This window comes from Neophocaena asiaeorientalis, unplaced genomic scaffold (assembly GCF_003031525.2).
Source record: "Neophocaena asiaeorientalis asiaeorientalis breed wild unplaced genomic scaffold, Neophocaena_asiaeorientalis_V1.1 scaffold669, whole genome shotgun sequence".
Lineage (NCBI taxonomy): Eukaryota > Metazoa > Chordata > Mammalia > Artiodactyla > Phocoenidae > Neophocaena > Neophocaena asiaeorientalis.
The window spans coordinates 754,536-768,942 of record NW_020174694.1 but is presented as its reverse complement, the minus strand read 5'-3'; the positions used below and the strand labels follow the sequence as shown (position 1 = coordinate 768,942).

General features: G+C 38.9%; 1 protein-coding gene across 1 annotated transcript in view; it reads right to left on the bottom strand.

The window, feature by feature from the left end:
* Positions 1 to 5,523: 5,523 nt before the first annotated feature.
* SMCHD1 (structural maintenance of chromosomes flexible hinge domain containing 1) overlaps positions 5,524 to 14,407 on the bottom strand; it is a 133,499-nt gene continuing 124,615 nt past the window's right edge. Inside the window, exons 46-48 of the mRNA XM_024758934.1 lie at positions 14,169 to 14,327; positions 13,775 to 13,877; positions 5,524 to 6,580 (exon numbers count right to left, since the gene is read on the bottom strand). Coding sequence (XP_024614702.1) covers positions 6,556 to 6,580; positions 13,775 to 13,877; positions 14,169 to 14,327 — 287 coding nt within the window. The 3' untranslated portion in view covers positions 5,524 to 6,555. The remainder of the gene's footprint in view (positions 6,581 to 13,774; positions 13,878 to 14,168; positions 14,328 to 14,407) is intronic.

Sequence of the window (14,407 nt, the reverse complement as noted above, 5' to 3'; positions counted from 1 at the left end):
AATTCTTTGCCAAATCCTAGGTCATGAAGATTTACCTCTATGTTTTCTTCTAGGAGTTTAAAATTTTTGCTCTTCTATTTGGGTCTTTGATACTTTTTGAGGTAATTTTTGTACATGGCATCCAAGTTAATTTTTGCTTGTGACTGTCCAGTTGTCTCAGCACCATTTGTCAAAAAGACGATTGTTTTCCCTTTGGTTGATTCTTGACACCCTTGCTGAAAATCAATTGACCATAGAAGCATAGATTTATTTCTGAACTCTCTTTGGATAACTGTTGCTTTCTAGTAAATTGTGAAACTGAAAACTACATCTGCCTGCTTCATTGTTGCACATTTTCTCTTAGCCTCTGCTCATTTTTCTTCATTCTTTTTTCTCTGTTCAACCTGCATAACTCTATCAATCTATCTTCAAGTTCACTAATTCTTTCTTCTGCCAGTTTAAATCTACTGAGTCACTCTAGTGAATTTCAGTTATTGTACTTTTCAACTCCAGAATTTCCATATAGTTCTTTAACATTTTTCCTTTTATTGATATACTTAATTTGATAAGACATTGTCATTGCACCTTTAATTCCTTAACCAAGCTTTCCTTTAGTTCTGTGAACATATTGATAATGGCTAATTCAAAATATTTTTGTTAAATCTGACAACTAGTAGCTCTCACAGGTAGTTTCTGCTGCCTTCATTATTTCCAGTGTAGGAGTCATACTTCCCAATTTCTTTGCATCTCCTAATTTTTTTGTTGGAAACGGCACATTTTAGATAACATATTGTAACAACTTTGGGTACTGGTTCACCATCCTCTGGGGCTTATTTCCTTACTTAGTGACTGGCTGGATTATTTTAGTGAAATCTGTGCCCCACCCCATCCCCCAGTGTTAAGTTGGATGCTCCTCTTCAGCAAGGCACAGCTCTAGGTGTGCCCCACAGTCACTCTGGGAGAACAGTGGTGGTGTTAGGGCTCTCTTCTCTTTCCTCGACCCTACAACCAGCTGTCAAACTCCATTAATAGCTGGTTGACTGCTCTATTATTTATATCAATGCCCAGAACAAAAATTCCTGCACAAACTAATTTAATCAAAGTATGGCTTTTTTGATGGGGATGGAAGTTTCTGAGGTGTTTGATATTTGTTCTAACCCAAGTGGGCTTCTTCCAGGTGCCTTATTGCCCCGTTCTCTCCTGAAAACTAGCCAGCCTATAGACTATATCTTCATTAGTTCCATGGACCTCTTCCCAATTCCCTATACAACCTCCACTATTTTTAAGAATGCTCTTAGGTTTAGATTTCTCCATGTTGTGAACGAAGCCAGTTCCTTTGCGAAGTGATTAGGAGCTATTTGTTTGACATGTTTATCTCCCCTCCTCCCTCCGAAACAAAATCTCAGAGCCAGGGCTCCGGAGCTGGGAATGATGGCAAATTTCTGAGTAACACCTGTGCCCTAGGAGCTAAACGTGGTAGAGGCGGCAGTAGCCCAAGATCCTCTTGGCTTGCTTCTCCTGGGGTGGAACCACCACCTCATGAGCTAGAGGAAGGGCTATCAAGGCTCCACTATTCTCAGCATGCCAGGTCCAAGGCGGAGCCTCCATCCCACAAGTGGGGCCAGGGAGGAAGGAGACAGCCCACACTTCTTGACCACACTGACCTGGGACTTAGCTTTCAGCAAAACGCAATTGCGGGCATGGTAAGAAACCACTGAAGTCTTGCTCCTCCTGGAAAGAAAGCCCTCTGGCTGGGAGATGGAGGGTCAAGGGAGCACAGAGTTCTTGGCTGCAGCAGTCTGGACTGGGGTCTCCACCTTGCTGAGCTGGGAGGTCGGAAGGGGACAATGAGGTTTGGTTTAAAATGCCACAGATCCTAAACTTTCTTACAGAATTTTCATAGATTTTCTTGAATAGATATTTCTTCATTTACTGTTTGCCCTTAGGACCATTCCAAGAGGTTTTAAATGGCTGCTTTTAATACTTCTCACCAGCTACTGGGGAGCAGGGTCAGCAGAGCTCCTCAGGCTGTCTTAGCAAATGTTAACCTCCCTCCACATTTTTTTATTAAACAATCATCATGGAATTAATTTTCTTTTTTGACCACAGCGTGCAGCATGCAGGATCTTAGTTCCCTGCAGGGATTGAACCCCCGTGCCCCCTGCTGTGGAAGCACCAAGTCCTAACCACTGACTGCCAGGGAATTCCACTTTTTAAAAATTTAATTAATTTTTGGCTGCGTTGGGTCTTTGTTGCTGCATGCAGGCTTTCTCTAGTTGTGGTGAGTGGGGGCTACTCTTCATTGCGGTGCACGGGCTTCTCATTGTGGTGGCTTCTCTTGTTGCAGAGAACGGACTCCAGGCTCGAGGGCTCAGTACTTGTGACTTGCAGGGTCTAGAGCGCAGGCTCAGTAGCTGTGGCGCACGGGCTCAGTTGCTCCGCAGCATGTGGGATCTTCCTGGACCAGGGCTCGAACCCGTGTCCCCTGCATTGGCAGGCGGATTCTCAACCACCGGGAGACCAGGGAACCCCCTCCCCCTGCCCCCACTAATTCTTAAAGCATAGGTTTGATTAGAACCGCTGGAAAACTTGTAGTTACTTGTATTGATTCAGTATTTCCTTAAAAGCCCAAAGCTTTAGAGGTCTGCTCCCAAATTAGATCTAATTTTATTTCCCATTGCACTCGAGTCAGACTGAGCTCCTTCCAGAGACATGCTCTTCTGTCTCATTGTCTTCGCTTCTAGTGTCCTTTCAGCTCCTCCCTCCTTCCCCAAACTGCAGCATACATAAATCCTACATACCCATCAAGGCCCAGTTTCAGTGTCACATGCTCCGCCATCCCTCTGCAATTCACACTTACCTCTAGTCAGATTTAGTGATCATATCTTCTGTCCATGTAATTGCCTAACAAAGGGAAGAAAGTGATATCCATTGGAAACTCACCAAATGCCAGACCCTATACTAATCATTCAACTGTTTCATTTGATTATTAATCAACCTTACAAAATAGGTACAATTATCCTCATTTTAAAGATGAGGAAAAACTGAGATACAGACAGGTTAAATAATTTGTCCTAGTCATAAAGCGGGTAAGTGTTAAAGCCTAGATTAGCATAGGCAGAGCTTACACAATGCTTCTTTAGCTCGGGGATCAAACATGCATAAAAAGAATATATGTAAAGGTTTTGCTCGGCATATAGAAGCTATTATCTCCTTCCACAGGTCAGATACGCTGGTTTGCAAAAAGCAGATATATGTATTTGCTAAATTAATGAATTTATGAATGTTCCAATAAAAACTATTCTGTATTTATTTATTTATTTATTTTGCGGTACACAGGCCTCTCACTGCTGTGGCCTCTCCCATCGCGGAGCACAGGCTCCGGACACGCAGGCTCAGCGGCCATGGCTCACGGGCCCAGCCGCTCCGCAGCACGTGGGATCCTCCCGGACTGGAGCACGAACCTGTGTCCCCTGCATCGGCAGGTGGACTCTCAACCACTGCGCCACCAGGGAAGCCCTCATTCTGTATTTCAAACAACTAAGGCCAACTACTTTATAATTTTACATTTTGAAACATCCCAATAATCATATTTATAAATGTCTTATGAAACTGGCACTCCATTCTAACAATAGAATAATCTATATTCTATTATAAAAACATCAGGCAATCAGCACATTTAACACATTTAACACAAATGTAGCCAAAGCTCAATATATTATTACTTTTAAACACATATGATTGGTTTTTTAAAATGATTTTTGACTTTTCATTAACATTTGATACAGGGATCACTGTTCAACTGTCAGCAGTCCTTTTTTTCTTTTTTTTTTGGCCGCACCCCACAGCTTGCAGAATCTCAGTTCCCCGACCAGGGATTGAACCCAGGCCACAGCTGTGAAAGCCCAGAATCCTAACCACTAGGCCACCAGGGAACTCCCAGCAATTCTTCGTACAAGAGATTCACTCTGCAAAACTACTAAAGAGAAGTATGCAATATGCTTAACAAATCAAGACATAATTCTAGTCTATGAAAACACGGAAGTAAATTTTTTCACTAAACTTGGTAGTCATTTATCAATATATCACAGAACTAGTGAAAGCAGAAGAAATACAAAGTAAGAGATTTCTCTTTTAAATATCATCCTATAATTACTAGCCCAACATAACAAATGGTCTTGTATAAAGCATAAAAGTGAATTCCAGGGCTTCCCTGGTGGCGCAGTGGTTGAGAGTCCGCCTGCCGATGCAGGGCACACAGGTTCGTGCCCTGGTCCAGGAAGATCCCACGTGCCGCGGAGCGGCTGGGCCCGTGAGCCATGGCCGCGGAGCCTGTGCTCGCAACGGGAGGGGCCACGGCAGTGAGAGGCTGGTGTACCGCAAAAAAAAAAAATCCAATTATGTTTAATTATACCTAATAAAAAATTCAAATCCTCACCAGTGGACTATCAAATAAATAGGTCAAGGTACATAAGTTTTTATTTCCACTAAAATGAAAACACAGAAAAATGAAATGCTATGTTCCATTTCCACCAAGAATTTAACAAGAGGTTAAGAATAACTGAGGAGAAACACAACTGAAAAAGATGTAAACAAATTCTATTAGTAAGATTTAAATATGGTACTACACAAAGATATAAATATTTTCTAGTCCATGTTATTTGTTTTATTGGAGTGTGGTCTAAAGTATCAGAATACTAGGAATTTATATTATCAGACATTATTTTACTTTGAAATTAGGCTTCCTAACATTAAAAAAATATATCTAATGTCTCTTTATTGCTTGTCACTTGGGATAGTGATTCTTTAACACTAATTTGATCTCTCTCCAAAATACTTAAATAGTATCTTCAGATACTCAAGTTATTGATGAATTCATAAATGAAATAACTGCTTGCATAAGGTGAGATGTGGAGACTCTTTACCTTATATTTAAAGATAATTAATATTTTAAGGCCAAGTGTCCTACCATGAATTTTAATGCTGCTAACCTATCCCTAAACATATACCTGCTAAAAAGAAGCAACCTCTTTTTGAAGTCAAAGGAGGTACTATGTGTTCAAAACAAAATGAGAAATATGAAATTAACATGTATAAAAGTAAATTTATAAATATAATTACATAACCATGAAGAGATGGTACCATGAAAATGTTTAGCAGATATAACTGAAAAGACATTATGACAGTAGAAAAATGATAGAAATTAAAATTTTTTTACTAAAAAGTATTATGTGAAAGTTACATACTAAAAATATTAATCCTACCCATTTCATAATGACTGTAAGTAACCAAGTCATAACCTCAAGAAGTTAAAAAACTCAGAAGGTGAAACTTACCTTTCTGGCACTAATATTTAACAGTTAATAAGTAGTAGTTTTACTTACAAGGAATCCAATCTTTGTTTTAGTTAATTCTTATTACTGCCATTTTGTTTCTTCAACAAAACAGTTAAATGACTTCCAATTATAAAGAGAGGTTAAATATCATATTTTACCAAGGTAACTTTTATGGAGCTTTAAATTTTAAAAAAGGAAAACACACCTATTCAACAGGGAAGAACAATCTTCTTTATTAACCTCACTGTATAGTCAGAAAGGATTAAAAAACACACATTTCCTGGGCCACAAAACTGTACCAAAAGTATTTCCTTATAAAATAACTTCACAATCCAATAGTCCTGGACTGACACAAAGACATATATTGACATACATTAGCATGAATTAAGACACAATTCAAATGTTTTTGCAGCAACTTTCTAGTAGACCCTTATTCCCTTAATGAGGGAGTGTACAACTTCTTTAACCCCTTAAAAATAGTAATAAAAAATTACAAAATAACGTAAACATAGAATTAAGGCTGAGACTATATAATCTAGTATTAATAAAGTCAAACAATACTTATAAAATTGCTGCTGCTGCTGCATATTATATATATATACACATATATATACAGGATAAGTCTTTAGAAATTTAAAATGCTACTGCTGTCACAAGTCCACCCATCACTTTAATGTTTTTCCATATATCTTAACATCTGAATTCCCAGATACATGTGCTTGTCTACGTTTATTCTGAATTCTTAAAAGTTTCCTTGCATATTTACAATTAAATACCTAACCTCTAGAATTTTCCTTAAACGCAACAGACATAACAGTTATGTTAAATAAATTCACACAAAAGTAATAAAAAGGTTTGCTTTCAAGAAATAGTTGTAGCATATTCATGATAAACATACTGAAAAATAGTACATACACTTTTCTTCAGGATTAATAAATGCTATGTGTCAGTTTTGCAGTCACTACCATAGCTGCGTATCTCTGACACACCTGCAAGATAATGACAACCAAAGGGCATGATGACTGGAAGAATTCCAGTAAACCCATATTGTTCCATGAGATTCACAAAACTGAATGGTTGTTACCAGCGCCATCTGGCTAGACATGGAAATACATGTCTAGATACTTGTTATCATCCCCAGAAGTATTCGTCTGTAAGTCACCCTCTTGGTCTTCTGAAACAGAGCTGCAGAAGGCAGGGCATTCTTAGTGAGACCAATGGCCCCCTCTTCTGTCACCTCTCACACATCTGTTTTGGTTATAATCCTGATCAAAATGGAAAAAAAAAACACAGTAAATTTTATGTACCAAAGTTTTCCTTTCCTGTAACTCCCTCATCAGACCTGGATCGTTAAATATCCAGTGGAACTATGTTCTACTAATTATAATAATTCTTGGTATAAACAGACAATTAAATCCTTGTATATAACCACTTCTTTCACATGTATGCAGCAAACAAAAGCTTAACATAAAAACAGTAATTAATATATACAGAGGAAGGGATAAGTAATTTGTAGCACAGTTCTCTGGAATGGTGTATCCCAGACCAAAATTCTGCAGATTTTTGCCTATTTTCCCCTTTCCTAAAATGAAATGACCATTTAAAAAATTAACAAGAATTACAATGCTCATTAAAGTCACAAAGACAAGCAAAAGGAAAAACACTTAAAAATACCCACAATTCCATTCAGGTAGAGATGAACAGAATGAACATTTTAGTATATATTTATGCAGATATTTCCTTATTCAGATATACTTTTAATTTATTTATTTATTTTTTGCAGTACGTGGACCTTTCAGTGTTCTGGCCTCTCCCATTGCGGAGCACAGGCTCCGGACGCGCAGGCTCAGTGGCCACGGCTCACGGGCCCAGCCGCTCCGCGGCATGTGGGATCTTCCCGGACCGGGGCACGAACCCGTGTCCCCTGCATCGGCAGGCGGACTCTCAACCACTGCGCCACCAGGGAAACCCTATTATTTTTTAATAATAGTTCCCTGAACTGCCATCTCCAAATAGAAGACACACAATTTTGATAAAGAGCTATTTTGTAATCTTTATTAGTAGAAAATCAGGTCTTCCCTGGTGGCGCAGTGGTTGAGAGTCCGCCTGCCGATGCAGGGGACACGGGTTCGTGCCCCGGTCCGGGCCGCGGAGCGGCTGGGCCCGTGAGCCGTGGCCGCTGAGCCTGCGCGTCCGGAGCCTGTGCTCCGCAACGTGAGAGGCCTGCGTACCGCAAAAAAACAAAAACAAAAACTGAAGCCTCTACTGAAGAAAATGAGTCTATTGCATAGTATATATTGCTAAGTATATTTTGTTGATTCTAAAATCCACATTTTTCCACATTTAACATCTCTGAAATCTACCTTATAATGTCATGAGTTAACCTGCAGTGTTTTAATGTTTCATGAAAAATGGTGTTTCTAATAATTACTGACATCCTACAGTTGATGAAATATGGTATATAATCCCTATAAAAGCTACCAATAAATATATAAATAGGTAATAGCCACATACTAATATAAATAATAACATAAACACACACACATTATGTTATTATTTCCTACTACTGAATTTGTTTCCAATTGTATGGATGAAATATATCACTATTTCAGTACTGTTAAAGATACTTTAATTTCAAGTGCTGTAACATTTTTGATATGGTGTGATTTATGGAGAACAGGCAGAGACTGGGGCAGAGGCTGGGGATGAGGAAATTACTAATTAAACAGTGACTTAAATTTTAAACTGAAATTTAAAGTGATTTTAAATTTCCCAAAGGTAAGCAGGATGCAAAAGGGAAGCCATAGGCTAGAATTCACCAAATTTGCAACCTAAATCTTCTCACCTGCCACCACAAAGCTAGACATTTGTTTTCTGTGTGCCAGAAGCTGTACTGACAATATGGTCTCTCTCACTCTATGAAAACATTTACACTCCTCCTCCTTTTCTTGATAGTCTACAGTTTTGCTATGAATTATCTTGGTATATCTTTTGTCAGTCATTGTGCTGGGCGTTCAATGGACCCTTTCATCCCTGGGAATTCTCTTCCACATGATTTTTCTTCTCCATTTTCTTCTTTCTAGGATTCCTGATAGTCTCAGTTGGTTCTCTACATCTCCTCTCCTTTCTCTTCACATATTTTCCCTATTTTTCTGTGAAGTTTCCTTTACTTTAGTCCTTTGAATTTTTTTTTCCCCCTCCTCGCCTGGCTTCCCCCACACTTAGTTCTTTGAATTTTTAAATTTCAGCAACAGTATCTGTAATCTTGTCCTGGCTGTTTTTTTCTCCTAATACCCCCTTAGTTTCATGAATATAACTCCTTCGGCAATCTAATCAGGACTTATGTACAGTTTTTAAAAGAGTTCGGTTGAATTATCTTCCAGGGGTGGTTTTGCGATTTATCTTGGATCTCCCCTCACATGTTGTTGACTCCCCTCATATGTGTGATGTCTCTTGGGTTGTACGATTACATTTAAGAAAGAGGACTGTGCTGCTGGCCTGGATTTCTTCTGCTGTTATAAAAATAGAACTGTTTCCCCATTATGGCTCCTCTCTGAGTGGGAATTTTATGGGATAGTGGGAGCAGGGGCGTGGACAAACAGGCTTTGCTTTAAGGGTGTGGCTGGAGAGCCAACTAGTAGGTTGCTAGTCCCTAGATGCTGGCAATAGACAAGCCTCTAGGGTGCCACCAAGTACACCAGAAGCCAATATACCAACATTTAACTAACTAATTACCATCATTATCTAACTTCCTGGTGGGAGCTTTAATACCTGGAACAAGGGAACAAAGCTCTCAAAGTTTGGGGTTGAAAATTTGGCATGTTCTAGGCTAGGTTTCCTCTCCTTTTCCATTCTGCTCTCATCCTTCCTGTTTTGGGCTGGACTTCTCTGACTGAGTCTAGGGTTCCACCAGGCATTGTGTCCCTCTGTCTCTCGACTACTCCCAGTACCTTCTCCTTTAGTATATTCCAGCCTTGTTTCTATCCTGTAATTCCCAGAAAACCTCAATCAAATGTGAAGGCAGAAGGAAGACCATTTCAGACATGCAAGGGCTCCAGTTTCTTTCTACACACTTTTCATAAGGAAGTTATGAGAGAAAGAAAGACAATGAGGGCTTCCCTGGTGGCGCAGTGGTTGAGAGTCCACCTGCCGATGCAGGGGACCCGGGTTCGTGCCCCAGTCCCGGAAGATCCCACATGCCGCGGAGCGGCTGGGCCTGTGAGCCATGGCTGCTGAGCCTGCGTGTCCGGAGCCTGTGCTCCGCAACGGGAGAGGCCATAACGGTGAGAGGCCCGCGACCGCAAAAAAACAAAAACAAAAACAAACAAACAAAAAAGAAAGACAAGGAATCCAAGAAACAATGGATTCAACTCAAGAGAGCAGCCAAGGAGGACCCAGAAGGCCTACATGGTTACTAGTTACTAAAGCAGGTGGAAGAATACATGATCAAGTTACATACTGAAGGAAAAAAGAAAATTAGAAACTCCACAGAAGTTAACAACATCCAAGAAACAGTCTAAATAAGAACTGGATTAAAATTTAACATAATTTTAAGAACTGATACAATATAGAAGATTTATTTGACTTTCATGCTTGGAACACTGACTGACGGCCTAAGTAAGTGTCATGACGTTAGAACCTTACAGAGAGGGAAATGTAATCCTAGCACACACTTTGCCTACACTATATATTTACATAGCCATAATAATATATGTTGTTTATCACCTTCTACCTTTGAAAAAAAGCATAGAGGACTGGGTTGATGGTTACAGGAGAGAATATAACTAAATAATCACGAGAAAGGGTAAGTTCTAAAATAATTCAGGACAATTTAGTCCAAAAGTCATGAGGTGGGCCAGGCAAGACAGACCTCCACACCAAGGTGTTGGGTGGGCTGTGCTGTCTGAAAGCTGATAAAACAAGACCAACATAATGTATACAAAAAATGGAGGCAACAACAGAATAACCAAAACAGTAAAAACAAAGGTTGCCTCTGGGAAATGGGACGGGGTAAGGATACACAGGAGCAAGATTTCATCATCATAAGCTCTTTCAATACCTGTGCTGTCCAATCTGGGAGCCACTAGCCTCGTGTGGCTCCAGAGCACTTGCAATGTAGCTAGTCCTAATAGAGATGTGCTGTCTTCTGAATTTTGAAGACTTTGTATGAAAAAAAGAATTTAAAATATCTCATTCATAATTTACTATTTGCAGTATGTTGCAATGATAGTATTTTGTACACTGTGTTCAATAAAATATACTATTAAAATTAATCTCGCTGTTTCTTTTAAAATGGCTCCTAGAAAATTTTAAATTACATGTGTGGTTCACATTTTACAGTAAATCTATACACCAATTCATTAATATACATGTATTACTTTAATGAAAATGATACTATTACTAACAACTTAAATATAAACTAAAAGAAACTTTAGCCCATACCACCTCTGAATTGCTACAAAATCTTAATAAATAAGATCCAAATTAATGACATCATTTGTAGTTCTGTAGAACTGTAAGGTCCTAGGCTAACTCAGTGCTGAGGCTGCAGGGTAGCCTCAAGAATATGTACTTTAAAACTGCTTGACAGGAATTTCCTCACTTGGTCTTTTAAAAAACTGGAAAAATGTTTCCCATCTTCCATAAAACACTTCTTTTTTTTGTTTGTTTGTTTGTTTTTGAGGTACACGGGCCTCTCACTGCTGTGGCCTCTCCTGCTGCGGAGCACAGGCTCCGGACGCACAGGTTCAGCGGCCATGGCTCACAGGCCCAGCCGCTCCGCGGCATGTGGGATCTTCCCGGACCAGGGCATGAGCCCGTGTCCCCTGCATCGGCAGGTGGACTCTCAACCACTGTGCCACCAGGGAAACCCCATAAAACACTTCTTGAAAAATTATGGCAAACCTACAGAAAAGCAGAAGAAATAATATAACATTTTGCCCACTCTTATTTTGATATGCTGTCGCTTTTTCATCCTGTAGTGTTTTAGAGTATATCCCAGACATCATGTTATTCAACTGGTAAATACCTCAGTACACATTTCTAACTGTATATTTATCTTATTATAAACTCTATGATGCTGTTATACACAAAATTCACAATTCCTTAATATATCTAATATCCAGGTGATTTAAAAATTTCTCCAAATTTTTTCAAAATTGCATTTTAAAGATTCAAATCCATATCCAAACAAGGTCTACAATTTGCATTTGATTGTTATACCTTTCAGTTACTTTTATTCTATAACAAACAGTTCATCCTTCTCCCTATGCTTCTTTTATGTCATTAATTTATTAACAAAACCAGTCATTTGTCCTGTACAATGTTATATTCTTGACATTCTAGATTTGGCTAACTGCTTCCTGGTGGCATCATTTAACTTGTTCCTAAATTTCCCTTATTTCCTGTACACCTGGAGTTAAACTGAAGGCACTTCTCAAATTCGTGAGAGATTTAAGCTTTGATACCTTAAGGTATCTATTGTATGCAATGAATTAACCTCCTGCCTGGGCATCTAGAATGTTAGATGAACTATCCTGGGGAAAAGTCACCCAGTTTTCTGCAGTGCTTATTTCCTGCACAGAACCTCAGCTGAGAAAGGCTGACTGGAAGCTTCATTAGATTCAGGTTATTTCTCTACTGAATCACATAATAGCAAATATCCTGCTTTATAATCAGTGGGTTCAGGAATGTCCATCTGATCTTTCCATTATTAGCATTACTATTATTTTTTTTCAGGCAAGGCTTTATTGGGGCCCCTCCTACAGCAGGGGGGCCATTATTATTAAGTTTCCCCCTCAACTTTTTACCTAATAATTTGGGTAACCATTGATTATTATTTCCTAAATCTATTATTTTATTAGGAGTGGCCAAAATGTGATGTTTTAATTTTATCATGCTTCTTATACTTTATTCTTATATAAAGAACTTTATAAAGAAGACCTTCTATAAAAAACTTTCTCCAATTATTTGGTTACCCTGAAAGTTCACATAAGAAAGAATGAACATGTTTTTTCTATATGAATATATCAATGAGTTGGTGTCATTATCTCACAATTTTTTTGCAAGATATTATTTTGGGGAGGGGCATACTATGGCTTCAGTCTACCTCTCCAACCACGTCTTGGGACTTTCTCCCTCTTATCCACTATATTTTAGACTCACAAGCATCTTCTCAGTTCCTCAAATATGCCAGGCTTGTTATTTTCTCAGAGCTTTCATACCTATTCTCCCTCTGACTGAAACTAATCCCTACATGGCTGGCTTCTCATCCTTCAGTTCTCTGTTAAAATGCATCTTTCCCAACAACCAACATCGTTTTCCCATTATTCCACATCACTTCATCCTTTGTTCTTTTTTTTTAAATTTATTTTTGGCTGTGTTGGGGTCTTTGTTGCTGTGCGTGGGCTTTCTCTCATTGCGATGAGCAGGGGCTACTCTTCGTTGTGATGTGCGGGCTTCTCATTGAGGCTGCTTCTCTTGTTGCGGAGCACAGGCTCTAGGCATGTGGGCTTCAGTAGTTGTGGCATGCAGGCTCAGTAGCTGTGGCGCACAGGCCTAGCTGCTCCGCTGCATGTGGGATCTTCCCGGACCAGGGCTTGAACCCGTGTCCCCTGCACTGGCAGGAGGATTCTTAACCACTGCGCCACCAGGGAAGTCCCCTATCCTTTGTTCTTTTGTAAAACTTAACATTATTCTATATTTTTACATATAGAAAAAGGTTTACTTTTTTGAATTGTCCTTCTTCTGCACAGGATTGCAGACCTCCCAAGGGGGCAAGAACCATGTCACTTTTATTTACTCAGCAACATACAGCACAAAATAATCAAATGGTTACTGAATAAATGTAGAATATGTAGATGAATAGGGCATAGAATACCAATTCTAAATACCACGGTCTCAAAGGAACTCCTCAAAGGTCAATACGAGAAACTTATTCAGGCAGAGTCTATATTTGAACCTTTTGAAATAATGTATAATAAATCCTAGTACTATGGTTATCTTTCTGTGGGATGGCCTTACTAGCATCTATACTGAAACAGACAATTTTCTTCACTGAGTTAGGATGCAGATGGCTTTGTTGGCTTCTTGGTGAGCTATGTAAGTGGTATCTGATTTTCCAAACCACATATCATAAGCAACTTCTACATGAGTAATGTACAAATGATTCTGCATATTCTATATTCTATACTTAAGTTGCTGATCCTATGAAGCAGAATACAGTGTATTAGAAAGTTTCCAAATAATTTGCAAAAATCATCTAGAAAACTGGAGCATCCTAGGAGAAAATAATGATTACATCTTATCTTCATTACCCATCATCATTCAGTTCAGTTAAAAAGAAAAAAATTAATTCTGGTTCAAGGTGGGTAAAATACCCTCATGCTATATTTAAAGTATAAAGAGCCAAAACCTTGACAAAGTAAGCAATCATAACTTTCGGGTCATAGTAGACTCACCTATTTTGTCTTGTAACTTCTCTTCTCATTCTCTTAGGAGGAACTGGACAGTCTGTCATTGGATGACGCGGTGAGTCATTACACTTACGTGTGGGAGTCATACCTGTAAAGACAGAAAATTTAGAAAACAAACCTTTAAAAGACCGGAATTACTATAAGCAATAAAAGTGAATGTCTTAATTTATAGAAGAGTAATTAATAAATAATACTGAGAATGCTTCTTACTACTCTTGCTGACCGAACAGCTTACAAACATTTGTCAGTTCACTTGGAGGTCAAGAGTGTCTGTAATTTAAATTCTGGATCATTCGCATACATTCTTCTTGTAGCTGAACTCTCTCTAATCATGAACACTATCTTCATGCAGAGAAAGATGTTAAAAAAAATACAATACCTAGTTTTTGCTCTATCAGTTTGAGATTCTTCTCTTGTTCATCAAGTTCCTGTTTTTTCTTCTTCATATCTGGAGTGTGAAGGTATTCCAACTGCCCGTTAAGGTCCTTGTTCACACTGCCCAACCTGCACACAGCAGTGCGGTACTGCTGAAGAAGATCTGCAAAGAAACCAAAGACATTCGATTAAAAGTACTGATATCATATCAAAGCAGTGTTTTAGGAAAGAAGAATCAGCAAC